General features: G+C 37.8%; 5 protein-coding genes across 11 annotated transcripts; all 5 read right to left on the bottom strand.

The window, feature by feature from the left end:
• Window positions 1-1746: 1746 nt before the first annotated feature.
• Window positions 1747-6302, bottom strand: LOC148294164 (G-type lectin S-receptor-like serine/threonine-protein kinase RLK1). The gene has a single exon (XM_088254987.1). The coding sequence runs from the start codon at window positions 4285-4287 to the stop codon at window positions 1873-1875; it is 2415 nt and encodes an 804-aa protein (XP_088111113.1). The 5' UTR covers window positions 4288-6302; the 3' UTR covers window positions 1747-1872.
• Window positions 6303-6524: 222 nt separating this feature from the next.
• LOC110772142 (G-type lectin S-receptor-like serine/threonine-protein kinase LECRK3) lies at window positions 6525-9244 on the bottom strand. Its single transcript, XM_021976552.2, has one exon. The coding sequence runs from the start codon at window positions 9166-9168 to the stop codon at window positions 6682-6684; it is 2487 nt and encodes an 828-aa protein (XP_021832244.2). The 5' UTR covers window positions 9169-9244; the 3' UTR covers window positions 6525-6681.
• Window positions 9245-11030: 1786 nt separating this feature from the next.
• On the bottom strand, window positions 11031-13859 carry LOC110772135 (G-type lectin S-receptor-like serine/threonine-protein kinase RLK1). Its single transcript, XM_021976543.2, has one exon. It carries the CDS (start codon window positions 13780-13782, stop codon window positions 11341-11343), a length of 2442 nt encoding a protein of 813 aa, XP_021832235.2. The 5' UTR covers window positions 13783-13859; the 3' UTR covers window positions 11031-11340.
• Window positions 13860-14569: 710 nt separating this feature from the next.
• On the bottom strand, window positions 14570-21490 carry LOC110772145 (uncharacterized). 6 transcript variants are annotated; one of them, XM_088254867.1, is made up of 11 exons: window positions 19657-21485; window positions 19450-19559; window positions 18317-18994; window positions 18038-18108; window positions 17597-17658; window positions 16041-16728; window positions 15871-15906; window positions 15493-15561; window positions 15246-15314; window positions 14977-15030; window positions 14570-14912 (listed from the first exon to the last, which is right to left on the bottom strand). In XM_088254867.1, the coding sequence occupies exons 3-11, from the start codon at window positions 18611-18613 to the stop codon at window positions 14837-14839; spliced, it is 1422 nt and encodes a 473-aa protein (XP_088110993.1). In that variant the 5' UTR covers window positions 18614-18994; window positions 19450-19559; window positions 19657-21485; the 3' UTR covers window positions 14570-14836. The 6 variants fall into 6 exon arrangements, with proteins under 6 accessions (XP_088110993.1, XP_088110991.1, XP_088110990.1 ...); XM_088254865.1 differs by having other exon boundaries at window positions 19450-21485; XM_088254864.1 differs by having other exon boundaries at window positions 18317-19559.
• A 1938-nt stretch (window positions 21491-23428) lies between these two features.
• On the bottom strand, window positions 23429-24865 carry LIP2 (lipoyltransferase 2). 2 transcript variants are annotated; one of them, XM_021976544.2, is made up of 2 exons: window positions 24586-24865; window positions 23429-24280 (listed from the first exon to the last, which is right to left on the bottom strand). In XM_021976544.2, exon 2 carries the CDS (start codon window positions 24275-24277, stop codon window positions 23543-23545), a length of 735 nt encoding a protein of 244 aa, XP_021832236.1. In that variant the 5' UTR covers window positions 24278-24280; window positions 24586-24865; the 3' UTR covers window positions 23429-23542. The 2 variants fall into 2 exon arrangements, with proteins under 2 accessions (XP_021832236.1, XP_021832237.1); XM_021976545.2 differs by having other exon boundaries at window positions 24654-24865.

The following is a 24865-nucleotide window of genomic DNA, read 5'->3' as shown; positions in this document are numbered from 1 at the left end:
ATTGTTTGAGATTTTGTTATGCTTTAGGAGAGCTTTTCCAGACCTTTTTAGAGTAGGGTTTAGTTGTTTTACACCATATAAGGTCATCCTAAGCTCTCTCTATGGACCATCTTTTTCTACCATATACTTTTCACCATATTTCAATACACCCACACATATATCACAAAGAGAGCCAAGAGTTTGCTGACGATGTGCTTTTGGAGCTTATTAATATCTGATTACTATTTCATGTTGAGTATTTGTTATGTCACGACCCGACTCCCCTAGCACGATATTGTCCACTTTGGGCCCCCCCTCTCTGGCCCTCACGGTTTTGTTTCTGGGAGCTCATGAGCAACTTCCCAGTGGGTCACCCATCCTGGGATTGCTCTAGCCCCCAACTCGCTTAACTTCAGAGTTCCTATGACTCCGAAGCCAGTGAGCTCTCAAAAGGCCTCGTGCTAGGAAGAGAAGTGCCCACATATTTAAAGCACTTCACCTTTCCCTCCCCGAGCGATGTGGGATTGCTCACCGTTCTTGTTTCCCCAAGACACGGGTCTTACATGTTACTATTCTTAATGCTTCAAATATCTAGCTAATATTTAATTGATGATCCAAATGGAGATCAAGAGGAGATATTTGGTGTTTGCTTCTTGTAACAAATATCATGTCTTGATTGAGTGCCCGAGAGGGACTAACGACTCATGCAGTTTTCTTGAAGGTTCTCATAGAACTTAATGGGTTCTTGATTTTCTAAATTCGTTGCTCGAGAGAAAATGGGTTGTTAATTAAGAAAACGTTTGGCCCTAGAGGAGATATCAAATGAATTAGGAGAAACCAACTGTCAACATGGGTAGTAATTAGGGTTAATTGGCTATAAGAATTAATTGGAATTGGTTATGATGAAATTGGATGCTCTAGTGTCTCATCAACTTGATTTTCCATTGTTAATTAAATTGCTATTTTTTATATTTGTTTTAATTTAGTTTAATAAATCAATCACTCTCATTAATCAATTGTTCAAGTAAACTTATGAATTAATCATAATTGATACTTAAAAGGAAATTACAGTCTTTATGCGAACGACACTTCACTTATCTCTATATTACTTGTGTGGATTGTGCGCTTGCAATAATTTCACAACCACCTACAAAATTTGAAAATTGTTATGAAATAGCTATTGATGAAATCATCAGTTGGAGCTTTGTCTTTTTGTTTTTGGATTGTGGGTGCAAAGTCTATTTCAATGTTTTATAATGTAGGGTAATTACTTGGAAGCTGAAATTTTCTCTGACTCCTTCAAGCATCAACTTATGTCCAGGTTAGATCATTTGAGTTTATTATTTCTAAGCTCTTTGAAGAAAAATCCAAAAAGCGCAGCAACCTGTCATGATTGAATATTGTCCCACATTGAAAAGTTTGGGAACTAGCATATGACCTCATAGGATAGGATTATTTGTCAAAACTTTACCTTGGCAATTTTACAAACCCACTTACTAATGTAGTTTGAGGATCACTTGGCAAAAAAAAAATGTAGTTTGAGGATGTTTCAAAAATGTAATTTGATAAACTAGCCGGCCATGGTGTCATTGTCAGGTTTGGTTTTGAATGATATATGAATGTTTCTGTATGCAGTTTCATGCACCACAAAACATAAAAAGTAAAAACTTACGTAAGAATTTTCATTGACGAACTGGGATATCATCACGACCAATCAAAAGTTAGGTGTGATGATATAGAAATTAATGAAGAATACGGTAGGACATTATTTTTATTGTGGCATTGACCACAGAGAATCATCTATCACAAAGGCTTGATAGCATCATAACATCTGTTTCTGTTCAAAGTTTGAGACCTGACTTACAAAATATGTTTTTTTTTCTTCTTCTTGTTTCAGCTAATGGAACTAAACGGGAAAGGACTTGGGGGAACTGAAACTTGAACTATTCCTTCAAGCATCAGCATAACCTTCTTCATGGTAGGTCTCACTGCAGGGTCTTCTTGGATGCACCAAATGGCAACCATCACAAATCTCTCAACTTTGTTCATATCATTCATGGCCTCCATGTCATTTTCAATCAGAGCATCTAATCTGCCTTCCGTATAGAGGTCATATGCCCAGTCAGTTAAAACTCCCCTCTCTCCACCACCAATTTCCACATCCACGTTTCTCTGGCAACAAACGATTTCTAGAAGCAAGACGCCAAAACTATACACATCAACCTTCACAGAGACTGGTGCAGACCTGAACCAATCAGGTGCAACATACCCTTTTGTTCCTCTGATTGCTGTTTTAGAAGCTTGGGTTTGATTGAGCAGCTTTGCCAATCCAAAGTCGGATATTTTAGCGTTGTAATATTCATCAAGAAGTATATTCTGAGGCTTTATATCACAATGGATGATCTGTGTGCTGCATTCTTCATGCAAGTAAACAAGCCCTCTAGCAATCCCCAATGCAATGTGGCTTCTTTGTTGCCAACTGGGCTTGACATCATCCCCAAAAAGGAAGCTTGCCAAAGTGCCATTGCTCAAGTACTCATATACCAGCAACCTGTGCTGTCCCTCATCACAATATCCTAGAAGTCTGACAAGATTCTTGTGATGTGTTTGGCCTATGACCTTAACTTCAGCTTTGAATTCTTTTTCCTTGTCGTTAAATACTCTGTCCAACACCTTGACAGCAAGTACTGGTCCTCCTGCATGATCAGTTTTCCCCTTGTAAACAATGCCACATGATCCCCTTCCCAGCTCTTCCTTGAACCCCTGTGTTGCTTCTATGAGCTCTTTGTAGGTAAAGTAGCGCAAATTGCTTCCCGCTGAAGCTTTGTCCTGGTGAGTTCCCGTGAGCTTCTTCTGGTAGTAGAAGAAGAAACCCAAACAAATTGCACCAACCAATATGAAGTTGACAAACACAGAACTACCCAAGAGTGCTGATCCCACAATGATCAAAGTGTTCTGATTCTTTGCCTTTGGAGGTAATGGAGGAGTTGGGCTTTGGAGGGTACCACTAGTCCTTAATTTAAGGAAAGTCTTACCGTTAACTCCACTATCCTGTCTTCCATTTGAAAGTGGTAGTTTTTTCTTCCAACATCTGTTGTCTCTAGAAACAGCTGCAGCACATAGACAATCTTCCAAGCAAGATGTTTTGCAGGCTTCAACATTATAAGATGTAAACAACTCATAATCTGATGTTGGAAAATCAGTATTTGGAAGCTCATCCATGTAGTACAAATCTCTTTCAGAACCCTGCCCTCCACCATCTTCACATACTTGCTGCAGGAAAGTTACCTTGCAACCGCTGTACTCATCAGTTGGATTCAATAAAGAATAGCCCACTGGGCATCTGCAACTTGGCCTTCTATCTTCTTTAAGTGTACAAACACTATTATAACCGCATGGCCCTGTTCCGATTTCTCCAGCTATTTTCACACAAATATTATCTGGTTCAGTGTTGATGACACTCCAGCCACTGGTTGTAGAATTCTTCGGTTGGTAACTTATGATGAAAACCCCATCCAAATGGAGAGTTGCTCTGACATAATACCTCGTAGGTGAGAGTGCCTGTCCTGGTGTTGTAATAAAAAATCTCTCTCCACTTCTTCGCAATATGTACAAGTAGCCTGACTGATCAAAGATGACCCTGTAACCGGAATTTGTATCATTTGCTTCATCACGACTGCCGCTGATATAATATGCGTCATAAGTATATTTACCTGGAACATTTATGGGGTTGAGCACAGCATCACCATTACCAAGCATCTGAAACTGGTATCTTCCCCTTGAGAAGTTAGTTTCTGTTTGTCTAGAATAAAGCAAGCCACCTATCTCCATTGTCTGAGTAGGTAACAAGGTATCAGTTGGATGATTGAAGGTCTCCCAAATGACTCTAAAACTTGTATCAACAATCATAAAGTTTCCCGTGTCGTTCATTACACCATAGGCTATTGCAGCAGCTGGAAATTCTGTCAATAGTAGTTGATCTCCTTGTGGGGGTCTCAGCAGAAGGCCTTGGTCGGTTAGCTCTACTTTTGATTTTCTTGGAGCAGGGTTGCCTTCATTTGCATACCAAACTATGGTTTTCTGAGGTATCTTGTGACACCATATGGCAAGCAAGAAGTGATCGTTGTCAAGTTTTTGAAACCCCAATGCAAAATCATTGGAAGGTGAAAGCCACCAAGCAGACTCTTCACCTGCAGTGAGAGTACTACCCACACTAATGTTACCATTAGTTTGAGCAATGACAGAGAAGGGCAGGAGCAGGAAGAGAAGGAAGAGCAGATGGGGGAGAACAAAAGCCAATGCTTTCATTTGTACTTTGGATCTGTCCACTCACAAATACAAATTTATAGAAGAAACAAAATTATTACAATTGGAGATTTTAGAAAAGTAAGGGTCCAAGAAGACTAAGTAAAAGCTTATGCAACATAAAGAAAGCATGGTCATTGTTTTCATAAAGAAAGCAGTGAGGACAAAAAAGACATGACCATTGTTGGCATAGGAAAAAAAAAATGCAATGAAATGAAATTATGAGAGAAATATAGTTGCAATTTCATTTGATAAGACTGCAGATGTCCAATTTCAATTTGAATTTTTCTTCTTGGGACCACTGTGAAGAAAAAAGACTGCACGTATTGACTGGTTGAATTTTGCAGTGGGAACGGGTCAAGAAAGAGACCAATTGACCCAAAAAATCAGAGAGAAATAGAGGTAATGTGGACTACTCTTATGGTGTGTTTACTAATCAGGAATTGAATTCCATCTATGAAGGATTCTTGCGTTTACTTCACATTAAGGAATTGAAAAGTAAATGGGGCTCATACAAAATCAAGAATTCAATTCCTGATTTTGGAGGAATTCAATTCTTGGGTGGGAGGTGGTATTCTAATTCCTGGATAATTAACCCATTAGGAATTCATATTTTTACCCATTATATCCTCAGACAATTTTCAAAATTCCAAATATGCCATCTACTTTAATCCAACAACGAGAACATTTAAGTAATTAGAACCACTCCTACCCCAATTCCATATGGTTTAGTAAACAACTTCAATAGGAATCCGAAATCTAACTCCTCTCAATTCATATGGTTTAATAAACAACTTCATTAGGAATCTGAAATTTAATTCTCCTCAATCCAACTCCTCCTCAATTCAATTCATCATGAATTCAATTCTTCCTAATCTAATTATGGATTAGTAAACATGCCATTAAAGTAAACTGATTAAACTGCAGGTATCTTTCTCAAAGTAAACTGCAGGTATCTTTCTTGTTCTTTTTAACATCCCCAAATAATCTAAACTACAAGGAAGGAGATTTGAACTCAGGTGCAGAGTGGGGAATACATCCGCTTTAGCCAACTTGGCTAGGCCCATGTTTGCATCATTAAGAGACTTTTGAATGCATCTGCTTGCAGTGCCACAGGTTCTAACCAAAAATATGTGGGAGTTGTGTGCACAATACACAGACTCCATAAACTTAAACCAGAAAGTTATCACCTTCATACCAAACTGAGATTTAATTTAGGAAACTGAAAAGAAGGATCTTATAAACAATAATTGCAGGTAAATATACTTTGGACCTGTCCACTCACAAATACAAATTTATAGAAGAAACAAAGTTATTACAATTGGTGATTGTAGAAAAGTAAGGGTCCAAGAAGACTAAGTAAAAACTTATGCAACATAAAGAAAGCATGGTCATTGTTTTCAAAAGGATAGCAGTGAGAACAAAAAAGGCATGACTATTGTTGTCATAGGGAAAAAAAAAGCAATGAAATGAAATTATGAGAGAAATATAGTTGCAATTTCATTTGATAAGACTGCTCTGCAGGTGTCCAATTTCAATTTGAATTTTTCTTATTGGGTTGGGACCACTACGAAGAAAAAGACTGCACGAATTGACTAGTTGAATTTTGCAGTGGGAATGGGTCGAGAAAGACCCAAAAAATCAGAGAGAAATAGAGGAGGTAATGTGGACTAATCTTAAAGTAAACTGATTAATCTGCAGGTATCTTTCTTCAAGTAAACTGCAGGTCTTTCTTGTTCTTTTTCACATCCCCAAATAACAGAGGATTTTTCAGGTAGAGATATCATTAAGAGACAATTTTTTTTATACCAGTGATATTTGACTTTAATCTAATCTAAACTACAGAAAAGGGGATTTGAACTCACGTTCTAAGTGGGGAGTACATCCGCCCATGTCTACATCATTAAGAGACTTTTGAATGCATCTGCTTGCAGTGCCACAGGTTCTAACCAAAAATACGTGGGAGTTGTGTGCACAACACACAGACTCCAAAACTTAAACTACAAAGTTATCACCTTCATACCAAACTGAGATTTAATTTAAGAAACTGAAAAGAAGGATCTTATAAACAATAATTGCAAGCGGAAGCGATATCAGAAGGCTGATTTAATACCTTAAGAGTCCTTGACTTGGTGTTAATGGAATTTGTGGCACAGAAGAAAACTAGTGTGAACAAGTACTTTCCAATAGAAAGGACCACAATCCACAACCAATAATGGCCTTGGTTTTTCAGAAACCAGTAAAAATAAATAGGCCACAAACTTCATCAATACTTAGATTAAGCAAACACATAGTTGCACTACGTTTTCTTAACAGAATTTGTCCTTCCCAACAAGAACATAACTTACACAAAAATTTACATGCACAGAAAATAAGCAACTTAGTACCGAAAATGATTTAAACCTGCGATACAAATGACTCCTCAATGCATGCTCTGGAAAATGGGGATGGGCATGGTGGAACTTTTACTTCCGCCACTCCTTCAAGCATCTGAATAACCTTCTTCATATTCGGTCTAAGAGAAGGGTCTTCTTGAATACACCAAATTGCAACCATCACAAACTTTTCCAGTGTCGTTTTATCACCCAAGGCCTGAACTTCATAATCTACAACAGCATCTAATTCTCCTTCAAGGTAGCAATCGTAGACCCAATCCGTTAATATTGCTTTCTCTTCGCAGTTATTTTCCACATCAACGCTTCTCCTACAGCAAATGATCTCAAGCAGCACAACACCAAAGCTGTACACATCAACTTTGGTAGTGATTGGCATGTTCCTAAACCACTCAGGTGCAACATACCCTTTTGTTCCTCTTATGGCAGTATGAGTCCGGCTCTGATTCATCATCAAAAGCTTTGCCAATCCAAAGTCAGAGATTCGAGCAGTGTAATAATCGTCAAGCAGTATGTTCTGAGGCTTTATATCACAATGGATAATTTGAGTGCTGCACTCTTCATGCAAGTACAGAAGTCCTCTGGCAACTCCATAAGCAATTTCAATTCGTTGTCTCCAACTCGGTTTGATATCAGTAAAAAGGAAGCTTGCTAATGTGCCATTGCTCAACAATTCATACACTAGCAACCGCTGTTGCCCCTCATCACAATATCCGAAAAGACGAACCAGATTCTTGTGATGTGTCTGACCAATTACATTCAGTTCTGTTTTGAATTCCTTCTCAATTTCCTGCATCACATAGTTCAGCTTCTTCACTGCCACTTGGACACCAGAACCAATTTGTAGTACCCCTTTGTAAACAGTTCCAAAAGCACCTTTGCCTAATTCTTCTTTGAAACCATTTGTAGCTTCTTGAAGCTCTTGATAACTAAAAGAACGCAAATTCGAGTCCAAAACAATTTCGGCAGACCTTACATGTTTCTTCCGGAAAATCAAGACAAATCCCAGACAAAGAGCAGCACCTAAGATAAAATTTACAAAGATAGAGGTACCCAAAAGTACTGATTCCGCACGTATCACAGTGGTCTGGCTCTTCTTCTTCTTATCATCTGGACATGGAAGTTGAGCAGCACCTGCTAGAGTTGAATTGTCCTTTCTGACTTTGATGAAGCCTTGTGAATTAAGACTTGCATCCACTCTCCCATTTGAGAGAGGTAACTTCTTTTTCCAGCAGGTTTCAGACCGAAAAATAGCAACAGCACACAAACAATCTTGAAAGCAAGATTCATTGCACTTCTCTGCAGTATAAGGATATAACTGCACATAATCTGAGGTTGGCCAATCTGTATTTTTTAGCACCTCAACATCATATAAATCTTTTGTGCCACTAAACTCATCTTCTTCACAGCCTTGTATGAAATCCGGTTTGCATCCCCGGTATGGATCATTTGGATCAAGGAAAGAGAACCCTGTTGGGCATTTACAGGTTGGCCTCTTATCTCCATTGACAGTGCAGATACTGTTGTACCCACAAACACCAACACCTGAACCTTCTCTATTTCTTAGGCAAATATCAGCTGGCTCTGACCACCGAAGAGTCCAGCTCACATTTCCAGTGAAATTCTTGGGGTGATAATATTGAGCAAAAATCCCATCAAAGTTGAGAGTTGCTCTAATATAGTTGTCCCTTGCTGAGACTGCGTCTCCCACTGGAAGATCGTTCTTTCCACCATTCTCTCTCAGAACATACAAGTAGCCTGAGACATTGAAAACCAATTCTTTACCTTCACTACCTGCCACAGTCCCTGAGGTAGTGCCGGTTGCATAGTAAGGTTCATTGGCAAAGTTTGTTGGCAAGTTTATGGTGCTGAGCACAAGGTTCCCATCTTCTTGCAGAAGCAGCTGGAACCGTCCTTTCGAATAGTTAGTCTCCGATTGTCGAGACGAAAGCTTCCCACTTCTTTCCAATGTCTGTCCAGGCAACATGGTATCAGTGGGATAGTTGAAGGTCTCCCATAAGCTTTCTGAATTACTATCTTGAAGAACAAAGTTGCCTGTATCATTCATGACCCCATTGGCAAAAACACCAACACTGGTTTCAGATTTCCACAGCTCTTCACCCTGAGGACTTTTAAGCACTAGACCGCTGTTGGCAGTCAAATTCACAGTTGACCCCTTGGGTGCAACTGCAGCCTCATTATCTCCATTTGCATACCAAACTACGGTTCTGTCGGGTATTTTGGCATACCATATCGAAAGCAAGAAGAGATCATTGTTTCCAAGTGGCCAAAATCCAAAGGCAAAAAACCCAGATGGAGAAAGCCATGATGAGGAGTTTCCTTCTGCAGTTGCAGTCAGAGAAGCACCGACTGCGATTCTACCGTTAGTTTGAGCAAACACAGAAACTGGTAGCAGAAACAGAGAGGAAAACAGAAGCAGCCGTACAATAAAAGCCATTGCTAATTTTCTAGCACCAATGTGGTTGGGCATACTACAATATCCTGGCTAGCTATATTTCATAATGACGAATGGGACCATGGCCCTTGCTTCCTTGAAATTTCCTGCTATAAATGCGTGTACCACATTTAATGAAGCATGAGACGTGCTCATTTCTAATTTGTGTGTATACTATTCTATATTAACCATCCACTACGGCACGAACTTAAAGACCCTCGCTGCCGGTCACGCACAAAAAATTCGAAGTGTATCTGTCTACATCGTAGTTTTTTGTTTAATACTGTCAAATGACACATTTTCTCCTTCTAATTATGTTCGTAGTTTTTTGAAAGGAAAATATGTAATTCAACAGCAAAAATTTCTCACAAAATATTCTCTTGTTATTTTATTCTCAAAATTTTTGTTCATGAACCGTTTTACAATTCTACTAATTATGTTCGTACGTATGTATGATGTTAGGTTAGTCTTTCTGTTATATATATACTAGCCTCTCCGCACGCGTTTCCGAGCATGAGAGAGGCTTTTTAAAAAAAATTTAAAATTTATTTTAGAATTAAAAAAGATAATAGGTAGTTGTGTTTCATAAAAATAGGATCCATTATCTGATTTTTCTTTTAATTTTATTTTATTTAATACTAGCCTCTCCGTACGCGCTTCCGCGCATGCGAGATGCTTTTTTTTGAAAAATTAAAATTTATTTTAGAAATAAAAAAGATAATGGGTAGTTGTGTTCCATAAAAATAGGCCATTATCTTATTTTTCTTTTAATTTTAATTTTTTTAAATATGAAAAAGTGTGAATATACCATATTATGCTCATTTAATTAATAATTTCAATTCTTAATGTTTGCATTAACCAAGGGCATTTTCTGGTATTTTGAATGTTTCACCATTCTCTGCCTTTTGCTTTATATATATAGATGAAAAAGTGTAAATTTATCATATTATCCTCATTTCATTAATAATTTTAATTCTTAATGTTTGAATTAACCAATGTCATTTTCTGGTATTTTGAATGTTTTACCATTCTCTGCCTTTTGCTTTATATATATAGATACACATAGAGCTTTAGTTGAGGATCCCTCAAATAATATTTTGAGAGACAACTTTGTAGGACACACCACATATTGTATTTCAATTATCCAAAACCATCTAGTTTTTAGATATTCCCTCAAAGATCATCTCCGGAAAAAAAAATTATATTTTCTACTACCATTCTGTAAATTTTGCTTCTTGTCTTTGTTGTTGTACCTTTATGAATATTTCTCTGTTCTGGTGGTAGAAAACATTTACCTCTACTTCTTGTCTTTGTTGTAAATTTTCCTTCTTTCCTCCCTTTTAGCTAAAAATATGGAAAGTTGTAAAGAAAAAAAAGAGCAAAAACAAGACGGATACAGCTGGAAATGAGTCATAAAAGTGGTGCTGTCAAATATGAGCTTAGAGTTGTGAGGGTAGGGAGGAGTAGGACAGAATTGGAAAGGGATGGAAGAAAGACCCCATCAAGTGAAGACTACAAAGTCTTCAAGTGGATGAGACTATGAATGAGAGATATTTAACCCTTGTGAAAATTCAAAAAATATCTTTGCCCCGGCTTACTTCTAACTAAAGTTTCTAGTCTCTGATCTAATGGTCATGCCCATCAAGTACTCTAAGTTGGGCACGACAAAGAACATGACCCACTGACACGAATTTTCCACCATAGTTCCAACGGCACGACCAAGAACACGACCCGCTAACATGAATTTGCCACCCTAGCTCCAAGGACACGAAAAGAACACGACCCACTGACACGAATTTTCCATCCTTCCAAGCCAAAAGATGTAATAAATATGAGCTTGTTAATCATTTAAGTGTAGCAGTCAAAATTCAATAGTAATAAATATGAGCGTTGCTGTGTAACTCTAATTTGATTATTTGAGGTTGAAGCCAATTGCTAATGAAATCTATGACACAATGTTTCTCAACAAAAATTTATCATTTCCATTACATAAATAGAGCATTCTTTCTTATTATCGCCAGTATACTATGGCCAAATAAAAGAGAAGCATTTATCTAAGAAGCGATCACAATGCAGAACTACAAACTAGTGTGATCACAGAATCAAATCCAAAAAAAAGAACAAGAACAAGATTGACAAGCAGGAAATAAGCTAGTACTGGCAGTAAAACCTTAGCTGCAATGCAATGCAATACAAACAAAGCTGGTTTCAGCCGGTTCTGGTGGTATGTGGGGATGGACATGGAGGAACATGCACTTCCACCACGCCTTCAAGCATCTGCACAACTTTCCTCATTGTTGGTCTAAGAGACAGGTCATCTTGAATACACCAAATAGCAATCATCACAAGCTTTTCCGGCTTCATTCTATCATCTAAGGCCTGAACTTCATTATCTAGAACTAGAACAGCATCTAACATTCCTCCGCGGTAGCAATCATAGACCCAATCCGTTAAAATTGCTCTCTCCTCACGGCTATTGTCCGCATCAACGCTTCTCCTACAGCAAATGATCTCAAGCAGCACAACACCAAAGCTATACACATCAACTTTGGCAGTGATTGGCATGTTACTGAACCACTCAGGGGCAACATACCCTTTTGTTCCTCTAATGGCAGTATGAGTCTTGCTCTGATTTATCATCAAAAGCTTTGCCAATCCAAAATCAGATATCCGAGCAGTGTAATAGTCGTCAAGCAGTATGTTCTGAGGCTTTATATCACAATGGATGACTTGGGTGCTGCACTCTTCATGCAAGTACAAAAGTCCTTTGGCAACTCCACAAGCAATTTCAATTCGCTGCGTCCAACTGGGTTTTGTATCAGCAAAAAGGAAGCTGGCTAACGTGCCCTTGCTTAAGAACTCATATACTAGCAATCGATGTTGCCCTTCGTCACAATACCCAACCAGGCAAACTAGATTCTTGTGATGTGTCTTTCCAATTACCCGCAGTTCTGTCTTGAATTCCTTCTCACCATCTTGTATCACACCGTTTAGCTTCTTCACTGCCACTTGGACACCAGAACCAATTTGTATTGTCCCTTTGTAAACAACTCCAAAGGCACCTCTTCCTAATTCTTCTGTGAATCCATTTGTAGCTTCTTGAAGCTCTTGGTAACTAAAAGAATGCAAATTTGAGTCCAAAATATTTTCGACAGACCTTACATGTTTCTTCCGGAAAACAAAGAAAAATCCCAGACAAGCAGCAGCACAGAACATAAAACTAACAAAGATAGAGGCAGCCAGAATTATAGACTCCACGCGTATCAAAGTGTTACTGCTCTTCTTCTTCGTCTTCTTATCATCTGGATTTGGCATTGGAGGAAATTGTAGAGTTGAATTATCCTTTCTGACTTTGATGAAGGCCTTTGAATTAAGACTCATATCCACTCTCCCATTTGAGAGAGGTAACTTCTTTTTCAAGCAAGTTTCAGAACTGAAAGTAGCAACAGCACACAAACAATCTTGAAAGCAAGATTCATTGCACTTCTCTGCGGTAAAAGGCTTTAACTCTATATAATCTGAGATTGGCCAATCTACATTTGTTAGCACCTCAACATCATATAAATCTTTTGTGCCACTAAGCTCGTCTTCTTCACAGCCTTGTATGAAATCCGGTTTGCATCCCCCATACGGATAATTTGGATCAAGTAAAGAGAACCCTGTTGGGCATTCACAGGTTGGCCTCTTATCTTCTTTGAGAGTGCAGATACTGTTGTACCCACAAATACCAACACCTGAGGTTTCAGGTTGACTTCGGCAAATATCATCTGGCTCTGACCACAGAAGATTCCAGCTTACATTTCCAGTGGAATTCTTTGGGTAATAATATTGAGCAAAAATCCCATCAAAGTTGAGAGTTGCTCTAATATAGTTGTCCCTTGCTGAGACTGCGTCTCCCACTGCAACATTGGTCTTTCCACCATTCTCACTCAGAACATACAAGTAGCCTGAGACATTGAAAACCAATTCTTTACCTTCACTACCTGCCACAGTCCCATTGATAGTGTGAGTTGCATAGTAAGGTTCGTTGGGAAACTGAGTTGGCAAGTTTATGGTGCTGATCACAAGGTTCCCATCTTCTTGCAAAAGCAGCTGGAACCTTCCTTTCGAATAGTTAGTCTCCGATTGTCGAGACAAAAGCTTCCCACTTCTTTCAAATGTCTGTCCAGGCAACATAGTATCAGTGTGATTGTTGAATGTCTCCCATAAGCTTTCTGAATTACTATCTTGAAGAACAAAGTTGCCTGTATCATTCATGACCCCATTGGCAACAACACCAGCACTGGTTTCAGATTTCCATAGCTCTTCACCCTGAGGACTTTTAAGCACTAGACCGCTGTTGGCAGTCAAGTTCACAGTTGACCCCTTGGGTGCAACTGCAGCCTCATTATCCCCATTTGCATACCAAACTACGGTTCTATCGGGGATTTTGGCATACCATATTGAAAGCAAGAAGAGATCATTGTTTCCAAGTGGCCAAAATCCAAAGGCAAAATCACCAGATGGAGAAAGCCATGATGAGGAGGAGTTTCCTTCTGCAGTTGCAGTGAGAGAAGCACCGACTGCGATGCTACCATTAGTTTGAGCTAACACAGAAACTGGTAGCAGAAACATTGAGGAAAACAAAAGCAGCCGTATAGTAAAAGCCATTGCCAATTTTGCTGCACCAATGTGGATATGCTAAAGTAGCTAGCTTAGCTATATTTCGTAACGAAGCATGGGGCCATGGCCTTTGCTTCCTTGCAAGTGCGTGTACCACTGTAAGTGCGTGTACCACAGGCTAGACTTCAACATTTGACTCGGCATTGCTCATTTCTAATTGACTTTGTGTCTGTGTAGTCTTTTAACCATCCCATACGGCACAAAATTCTGGTATATGTCCATACCATAGTTTTTGTCTATTTATATTTTAATTTTGTTTTCCTAGTAGCATTATATTTCGATACTTATATGCAAAAGGTTAAGATGAAATGACCCCTTCGTTAAATCAGATGGATACAGTGAAAGCTGATGATACTGTGTTTCACTGTCAAAGGTAAAGCCTACAAAAATATGGGGATGATGTCTCCTGCTCAAATAATCTGAATAGTCTGCATTGTCCTATACAAAATTAGTGCATGACAAGTCTATAAACTGATGAGTTATGGATGTTACTCCAGCCCACGGATTTGCAGCATTATAACTCATAACCAGGACAATAATATCATTTTGGATGAAAATTTGGCCTAGGCGGAAGGACACCGCCGCGATTTCACCCTTCTTGTTATATCAAAGCATAACCTAAAACATAACCTAATTGTGTTTTTATTTCAACCTCTGCTTTATATCAAAGCATATATCATATGACTCACATATATTCATTTTTTAAAATTAATTTTTAAATTTATAATACAAAATAATTATATTTATAAATAAAAATTAAAATTAAAAAGAAAAAGAAAAAGAAATGCCTAGGCCCTGATTACTCCTCTAGGAGCTAGGCCCCTGCTTTCCGCCCGCCTACCGCCTAGTGATTTTTCAAACATTATCCGTAAAGAGGCATTACAGAAACAAGTTTTTCAGCTTTCACTTCAGTCTTTTCTGCTGTAGATCATAAAACATAAATCCTAAAAGACAGACAATACTTACTTATTAATACATAAAAGGCAAACTCCACTAAAGTTCTTACAATGATACAAAACACATTGAGGCAGCCACTATGCTTTTACATTAACTCGTTGCCAGGTTGATCCTTCATCCTCTTTGGTCTTCCCCTCTTAGGCTTTGGCATTTCGGGATCCCTGTTTTATGAAGGCTTTAGCTATAGATTTCTAGAGAGAGAGAGAGAGAGAGAGAAGTGGATACCTATTGTTTGGTGTGCTCCTCTTGGGACGACCTCTTCTCCTTTTCGCTCTGCACCTTCATGGTGAAATAATCGTAGTTGATTACTAAGAGGATATATGCAAGCATACATACACACATACATGTATCCAAAACACATGTTCATCACATGCATACATGTCCAAGCACAATCATGTGGCCACTAACATTAAAATATATCTCGACATATATATTTATGTTTATATATATAGACACAGTGAGAGAGAGAGAGAGAGAGAGAGAGAGGAAGATACCCTTGATTCCCCTCAACTGAATGATCTTGCGTCCTCTTTGGCCTTCCTCTATTTAGCTCTTGCCTCCCCCTGTGTTCATAGTCAGATTTGTTAATTTTATGCAAAATCTCTAGGAAAGCATACACATACATGCTTATGTTCTGGTACATGCACCCATATTTATACTTACGTGTGTTGTGTGTAGAGAGAGAGAGAGAGAGAGAGAGAGAGAGAGAGAGGTGGGGGTGGGGTGGGGTGGGGAAGTTACCCTTGATTCCCATGAACTGAATAATCTTGCATCCTCTTTGGCCTTCCTCTCTTTAGCTTTTGCTTTCCCCTGTGCGTTCATAGTCAGATTTGGTAATTTTATGCCAACCCCCTAGAAAGCATACATATATTGCTCATGTTTCCGTATATGCACACACATAGAGTGAGAGTGTCATGAAGACAATTTGAATAAATGGACAGAGATGGAGAAATTGAACATCTAATAGAAATACACGATTGCCTTTGTATTCCTAAATTTACTGTGTGTCGGTATAATTGCAAATACAACAATGTCCTTGAAGTGAATGCATTGCAGTAGATGAAACAATCACCGTAAATGATATTAAGGATAAGAAAACTTTATGCGGTGATTTTATACCTCGCCGATGTGTTAGCACGCATAATTCCAGCAAAACTGAAAAAGCAAAATTCAAGAACTTCAGCTCTACGAAACATCGGGGAAAAAAGAACAGACAGCAGTGAAAATCATACTATTTTCATACTAGAACGTAAAAATGGGATTATTTTGTATTCAAGCAGGTTACTTACTGAAGAGGCATATTGCTGCTAGCTGACTGACCAGATCGGTTCCTTTTCCTTCCCCTTCTTGGCCTCTCATTTGGCTCAAATTCTGTCTCTTCTAAACCAATTTCTTGTTTTCGGTGCCCCTGCTGGTTTTCATCAAAGTTCAGATAAGGCACATATGTCCCACAGCCATAAGTAACAGTGTAGTTAATACCCTGTGTCTTCTGAAGATCATCTTCGTTGAAATATTCTAGCTCATTCATTTTTGTTGTCTCCACCTTTACTTCTACCATCCTACTGTCCTCTTCCACTTCTAATTTTGCGTCTTCCTCTTCCACTGTTGCATCTTTCACTTTTACCATCATTGTTGCAACTTCATCTTCCACTATAGCACACTCTTTCACTTCCGCCTTTTCATCTTCCTCCTCTTCAAATACTGCATCTTCCACTTCCACTTTAACTAATTTATCTTCCTCTTTCATTTCTGCTGTTGCCTCTTCCGCTTCAACTTCAACTGGTGCATCCTCTTCTTTAACTTCTGTTAAATGATCTTCTGCTTCAACTTCTACCGACACACATTTTCCTTTTGCTTCCATTATTGCATCTTCCACTTTTACTTCAGACATGACATCTTCTACTTCCTCTATTTCCATCTCTACTACACTCTCTGTGTGGTTATAAGGTTTTCTTTTCTTAAACGGCAGTTTCTCTCCTGATTCAGAACACCACTCGAGAAATAAAGTTAGAAAAATACATTCTCCAACGTAGTTGCCAATAAAACAGGAAAATCTTGGAGCAAGGAGAAACGGAAATGTAACAACATGCATGGAATCAGCTTCAGTCCAAGTAGCTTTGTGCCTTGCACATGTCCCCACTGATGGGTCATATTGTAGTTCGATTGACACTTATATACACCATAAATGTTACTGGAATAATAAAACTTAAATACATCACATGTTGACTGATGTAAGAATTTAGAAAACCTCAGATTCACCTATACATGAGCAAGATGTCTTTAGTTATCACTATGTTGTGTTAAAAGACCAAAATTCAGGCACTTATGCCATTCAAGATCTGAATTATCACTACAGACACTTAATATATGCATTAGTATGATACATCATAGACCTTTCTGATAGATTATCATCAAATGACTCTTCATAAGATATGTACTCAACTATTCTACAGTATTCCCCTTAGTATTGGATTTCCAACAGTGTCAACAGATTATCATCAAAGACAACTTGTGCTAATATATGGCTCATTATACTCGTCTAAGAAAACTATAACGAGCCATATATTAGCACCAAAAGTTTTATTATTTTCAACCCAATCGTAGGAAGGAATTGAGACCATTATGGCCATCAAATTTCTTAAATCAACAAGGCATTCATATTTTATTTTTTTTGGTGTTTAAAACTTCATTCAAGAGCCAAAAGGAAAGAAGGCACAAAAGCCAAACTGAAAGCAAGAAGGCAAATAGCCAAAGCTACAAACAGCCAAACTAGGCACCAACAAGACATTCATTGATATGCAGTTTTACAGAGGAAAAAAACCTTCCAATTATAAAAGCAGTTTACCTGGTTGAGAAAAAGTGTAAGGAAGAGCAATGTCAGCAGCAGAAGTTGTGCTTTCTCTACCCCTGTAGTGAAAAGACAGTTATTTGAATTTCGTAGACCTCATGTTGAAAAAAATTTCATACAGAAAAAATTTAAGCAGAGCTTCTTTGTACAAAGTAACAAGCATAGACACAATTTTACTTTCACCATCAATCTATTAGCATTTAAATTACGAATAAACAAATAAGGAACTTGTGTTCTATCAGAATATAATGCAAACGGGGATGTGCATGTACGAACCAATCAAAGAAAATTATAGATATTAATGGATTCATCATAGATCTTAATGGCAAATAAAATGGCAGATGAGAAAAGTATCTCTATTTCCAAATTAGAATGACCAATTGGCGATTGTAGATTTCAGCAGGTGCAAAAGATGAGAAAGGACAAGAAAAAAGTTACCCTGGAAAGCCAGCACATGAAGAAAACTCTTTCCTTTTATCTGCTGCTCCTTCACTCTGCCCTTCTGAGGCCTACATGGAAAATAAAATTAAAATCATATCTTTTGAAACATTAAGTAACCTAATTGACCTAAGCTTTGTAGGTGTTATGAAGCCTGAATAAGAATACGTTAACTAAAATAATAAAAAGACAATAACAAAATTGATAGAGAGATGAATGAATTCAATAAATTGCACATTCCTAAAGTGAAAACAAAGGAATGGCTAAAAGACTAATTACCGGATTTGTATTGATTCGCATGCAATGCTTCGCATCTTTCTCCTTATCAACACAGTTCAAAGGCCTAATTCCTGTACTGCTTTCTGTTTCCATTTCATCATGCAATAGATCCTCCCTTGCAACTTGAGCAGGAAGTTGTTTTATTGCAAAGCAGGACCATCCCATGCGTCTATTCTCTTCTTCAACTAGAAAGCGGTCACATTGTGAACCTTGATGTGAACAAAGATGAGCAGCCCTAGGTGTGGTCTCAGGTGGAGTCGTCTGGGAGAAATTTGACCGACTATTTCGAATTCTCATCTTTATGTAGGAAAGTCCTCCGAGGAAAAAAGAAGATGCAAGAATTTAGAATTAGGAAAGTTTGCAGAGGGATTCTACAGGGCGAGTGCTACGAGGAAACTAAACTCTTAAGACAATATAGTCCTCTGAGGGAGAGATGGTGATCCTGACTGTAACGCCAGCATTTTCTTGTTCATTAATTACGTGTACATTACTGAAATGCATGTACTACACGTGTAGAATTATATCCATTTCCAGTTAGGGTGAATGCTTCATTTGGAGACCATGCACAAGAGGTGATCAGATTGGACGACATTTTGCATAACTTCAGAGTGAATGGTCAAATTGCAATACTCAGAGCAACCTGTTTAACTGTTGAAAGTTTGGGACCTGGAAACCAAACTTCACACAGGAAAATTTTTCAAATTTAGTACATGGTTGCAAGCATGACAAGTACAGCCGTCTTAAAATAGTGGGAGCAATAATTCAGCAATAAAGGAAGTGTACTACAAATGAATAAACAAACATTAACGAGAAAGGTAAGAACATAAAACAATATCAGGTAAAATAAGATAATCACATTTTCCTGTTCATAGTAAAAAGGAAGTATTTTGTTCACATAAAAAAACATTCAAGATAAAACCAAGTGCCCACCTTTGACCACAATAAGACATTAATTTTTTCTTTGAAAATTTGAGCTATTAATTAACTAACAGGAAAACTAATTCCGAAAATTTTTCAATGCTTTAGAAAAGACCATTCTTTAGTACCAAAACAACAACCTCAGCCCCAATTGACATCAACAAGTAATTTAGTCCAAGTTCATTGTTATTTATAGGTGAAGTTGTAGAGCATACACAACCGGCTCCATGATCATTGTTGAACTACAGTCCCAGGCTGCCAGGAAAGATTTTTGAAAGTACTACCATGTCAATGTGTAGATAAAATGGCAAACTGAGACATTTTTCTGGCCAAATGAAGAAAGTCAGGTTCAAGAACCGAACTTGCACACATTAGACATTGAGGATTTCATGCTTGGTTAACAATCTCGTTAAAATACTTACCATGTTTGTAGGTCAAGTGCACAGTAATTCAAAATTCCAGATTCGGCCTTCAACCCTGCATAAATTTATAAGTACTGCAATGTGCTGCAACTACAATCATTGAGTTCTGATGCTAACTGCTGTCAATTATTCAGTCTGACTCCACCACTGGTAAAAAGGGTCCACAATCATACCTGTAATTTGAAATTAAAGAAGGAACAGCCTTGGTTTTAAAATAAAACACGTCTATGTGGCAAACATAAGATAGCTATAGTGACTGGTGTAAATTAGTTTTCCATGTGCATTATCTTTCCTTAAAATACAGGTCTGATATTGGAACAAAAAACTTAACAGTTCCACATGAAAATTCAAAATTTCTTTCTAGGAGATATACAGGATTTCTAGGGAGACAATATAAATTGAGTGTATGAATTAATGTCTCTACAAACTTGATTGGAAGACTAATTATGAATAAGATTTACATCCACAATTTTATTCAGTTCCAATTTATAGCATCTGCAAATGGTTTAAAATTCAAAGCTCTGAAGTAAGCAATATCATGGAATCCATCAATATTGAGAGATTAACAGAAGTCGACTTTCATGACCACTGAAGGGGAAAAAAAACTGCTACAGAGGAAAGTTTATCAGCTGGACTGAATGATTCTTAAATCTAGCACAGTGTGGTTTAAATTCTACATAATGCATATCAAAGGCTTCCTGTCCTGAGATGCAGATAGCAGACCAGAAAAAAGTCACTCCACTTAAAACATGTACAAGGATTTTGACCAATTATGAGTCCTTGATTCGATTCTCATTTTTAGTCTTTTCATTTTAAAGAGCTGTGTGAAACATCATTAAAGGTTAGGATTGCTAGAAACATTAGGAACTTTAAGTACAGGAAATTGCTCATCACAAGGCCGCACGTTCAAATATTCAGAAACATCAGACAGAAAATGGCTCATAGCATTTCAAGAACTTGCAGTCAGCAAGAAGTTAAATTGAAGGAAGATCAAATGTATTCATGGGTTACATAAACAGTAGCAAAATGATTGAAATGTATAAACTTCCATTTCACCAACTGCCAAAATTAATTGCCAGAAGTAAAGTGGCTATCTTCTAGAACAAATAAATACTCTTTCTAACAATTTCTTACAGGGTTCTGTACATAAAGTTTTCTCTCATTTCCTAAATCTAATACTTAAACCAATTGCAACAAACAAAAAAATAACAATAATAAACGAATGAACAACTAGAAGGAGAACAAAAGAAAAATTATGTATAAAGATCTCATCTTCTTACCTATATAACAGAGTGAAAATAAGAAAACTGCAAAAATGTGGAAATAGAATGAGATTTGTATTCTCTTTCTTCTCTGGGATCCCTAGTCTCGGTTACCGGTTCTGGGTAGGATTTGATTTGCTGGGCGGGGCCTTCCTTAAACTTGTCTCTACAGATTTCTTGGGATCTTCCATTGCTTTGCTGGGCTTGTTCGGATTTGCAGAAAATGAGGCCACTGAAGCTAGCAATCTTCTGGGTTGATTTCTGTATCTCCCTGGAACTTGGGTCTCTTGGTGCAGTGACAGTGAAGAACATGTCACAGCGTGCATGAGAATCAAGGCAAAGAAGGCAAGCAAGATTCTCTTACTGGTTTTCATGGCGTGGTTTGGTTTGATTTGATCTGATGAAAAGAAAATAGAATGTGGGTAAGATGAAAGGACAGGGTATGGTGCCTATACAAATGAAGATTTTCTTCTTTAATCTCTAATAAAAGAAGGCAAAAAGCGGCAGTGCATGCTTTGTTATGCGTAATTTGGTTAACAAGTGTGAATGTAATGTAATATATAGATAACTAGAGTACATTCTCTCCCTCTCGAACCTATTTGCTGGTCAAGTACTTATTTTGGTGTATAAAAAAAAGAATTTAATTTTTTTTGTTCAAGTCCAATTGATGAATACACTAATAAATGAAAAATTATAAGTCAAATTACAAAAACAAAAAAAAACAAAAAACACTTAGACTTGCTCATATATTTTTGGTTCAATTGTATTGACCTGAAGTCAATGCAATTGTACAATGATCTTTTTTCTCAATATTGAAAGAGGTTCTAAGTTTCAGATCTCTCGGTCCTCCTCGCTTATCAAGCAAAAAACACCATGTGCTCAGTGTGAATTTAATTTGCCATACATTGTGGGTGTTATGGGTTGGTTAGATAATTAGCAAGCAGAAAAATCCTTGTGCCCATTCCTTTGTTTTGTTGTGTAACAGGTTACAACTCGGAAGCAGCTGATCATGTGATGCTGAGTTTAATTGTCATACTTCTATGACTTTTCTCTGCAAACTTGAATATTTTACAAAATAATCTCATGTGACTTATCACATGAGACCAAATCAGACGCCTCATCTCTCTGTACATCCTTTTGCTTTGTTTAATAACCGATCACTATTCTATATTAAGTGGTACAAAACAAACACAGCTAAACTTGGCTGGGTAAGCTTGCTTTCCAAACGTGAAATACCCTTTCAATCTTCTACGAAACCATCACATATGCCAAGCTCCTGTATCAAGAACTAGCTCTGATGTGTGCCATCTCGAAAAGCAAGGTTTCTAACGAGGAACTTTAGCATACGCGTCGGTTATGTATAACTTTCTTCTCATTGCATACATATAAGAAAAAAGTTACATACAACCGAACCGGCGCATACAACGATTTTCAGGCTTCCATGCTTCAAAGAAGGCTCTCATTTTCAGACTTGCATTATATTTGAGTTTTTGCTCATTTCCCATGAACCCACATGTTTTCTCCAGGTTGAGAAAGGGGTTGAAAAGAGAACATGGAATTGAGCAGCAAGAAGATATTTAAATACCAAGTATGATTATCAACTTGGCCAAGCCCCATCAAGCCATCACGCATGCTGATCATTTTCTAATACAGCATGATTTTCTCTATTAAATTATGTGATTCGGATCAATCCCACAGTGAGCTCTAATTAGTCCACTTGGGATCAGCAAGCATTTTAATCTACACACAATTTATAAGACTTGTGTGGTATTATTGAGCATGTGTCACTTTATTTTTATAATTATCGTCTTTTTTTTATCCATGGATGTCATGGTTGACGTCGACAGTTCACAATATGAACTCATCTCCATTGATAGAAGTCAATTGGTTGAGGAGATTAAAGAAGGAAATTATAATTTTTGTACCACAAGATCTGGTCAAGGAACTCCTGAAAGTTGTATTTGCAATTAATTTTGTGAAATTTTGTTGAGAGGAGAGGATTTTCCATTTGGTTGATTCGTAAGTACATGTGGATCAAAGAATCTTTCTGCAGAGAAAAGCATGTGGTCTATGTCAGCAGGACTATGATAGAACACAGTGCTCACACACCTGACCTCTTTGATTAAGAGACCAAATGATGTTACTGTGTGTAGACTGAACCCAGAAGCAGTTTTCCTTCTTTTAAAAAAAAAAAATTGAAAATGGGAAAAAACAAATTTATATCATATTTCTGTTAGCAATTTTACAGAAGCAAGCTACTGTCCTACGTTTTCACAGAAATATGTTAGGAGAGCAGTATACCTGCTTAATTTCCAAAGAACCCTTTAGAAATGTGTTTTTCTTGTATGACCTGCCCACAATGCTTTTGTTGTGTTTTCTTTACATTTTAGTTTTAGGCAACTTTTGCAGGTTTTCAGTCCCATTTAGGAAAACCAATTTTAGAACTGGACTCATCCAATATAGAATCACCAGTTTTCTAAACTGGATTGAACTTTCATGATAACAATATAGAATCACCAGTTTTCCACATTACATTACTTATCATACAAGATATACAAATTCAGCAATTTCCATCAATTGTTTTGACAAATAAAATGAATGAAAGAGCATAAGGCTTACATCGTTTATTCATTTGGCATACAATAGTTATCTCCTTCGGTTTCCCCATTGTCTGACAATATTGAAGCAGCATCCTTCCATACAAGATTACTATAACCAAATTGTCTAGCAAAACAAGAAATCAACTGGTCCTGAATTACTTCTTCTGTAGGAAGCACCAAGTCTGTCTCTCTTCTCAATGATGTAACTTCTTTATCTGCAATGCCACAAGGTACGATATGCTTAAAATAGTCCAAATCTGGATCAATGTTAAATGCCAATCCATGAGAAGTGATTCCATATGAAATCCGTACACCAATTGCACCAATTTTTCTGTCTCCAACCCAAACCCCCGTTTCACATTTTTTTCCGGGACAAGCTTTCACACCATACAAAGACGCCAATTCAATCATGGTGGACTCAAGATTCTCCACGTATTTACGAGCACCAAGCCCGATATCCCGAAGAGAAATAATGGGATATAAGATGGCTTGATGTGGACCATGAAATGTAATGTCTCCTCCTCTTTGTGTGTAGTGCAGTTCAGCTCCTATTCTTTTAAGTTCAGACTCGGGAATCAATAGATTGTGATCAGTTCGCCGTTTGCCAAGGGTGTACGTAGGTGGATGTTGCAAGGACAGGAGAGTATCTGGAATCTTATGAATTTTTCTATTGGAGGCCAGCTTTTCCTGCAGCTTAAGTGCATCCAGATAGCTGATAGCGCCCATTTTCAAGACCTCGAGATTTCTTGGAACTCTCATTCTCTGTAAACCACAGTACAACTAATTATGTATCTTTCTTTCGTCAAATAGAATTAACACAACACATCGTGTTCAGACTTCAGATCATATGATGTCTACAGCCTTTTATAAACTATAAAGAAATGATTAGCAAGTTACAAATTCATAGATAAAAAAATCCATGAGAAGGGTGGAGGTCACTTGATTCCAAGTCACAAATTTTACAGTTAAAGCATGATATAAGTTGAACAGAATTTCAATTTCAAGGTATGAGTTGATAAAGCATGATATAAGTTGCCCAAAGAAAACTGAAAAGAGAATAACTTTACAGTATATTGAAGACACAGTATATCAATTTGATCTGCACATTGTAATATCAGTGTTTTTAAAGGTATGCCTTCGCGAGCGTCGGCGAGCGCGTCTGAGCGAGGCGGCAGGAAATCGCCCGAGGCGGTCAGCTGTTTCGCGAGTTGCACGTTTAGCGCGGGGAAGGCGTAAGGAGCGTTGCAAGGCGTGGCCAGGCGAGCCAGATCTGGAAACTTCTGAACCGGAAGAAATTTTGCGAGTCTGCAAATTGGCTGCGACTCTGCGAGGAAGACGACTCAGGTG

This window comes from Prunus avium, chromosome 6 (assembly GCF_965620075.1).
Source record: "Prunus avium chromosome 6, drPruAviu1.hap1.1, whole genome shotgun sequence".
In the NCBI taxonomy this organism is placed as follows: domain Eukaryota; kingdom Viridiplantae; phylum Streptophyta; class Magnoliopsida; order Rosales; family Rosaceae; genus Prunus; species Prunus avium.
This window is presented reverse-complemented; position numbering and strand designations above follow the sequence as displayed.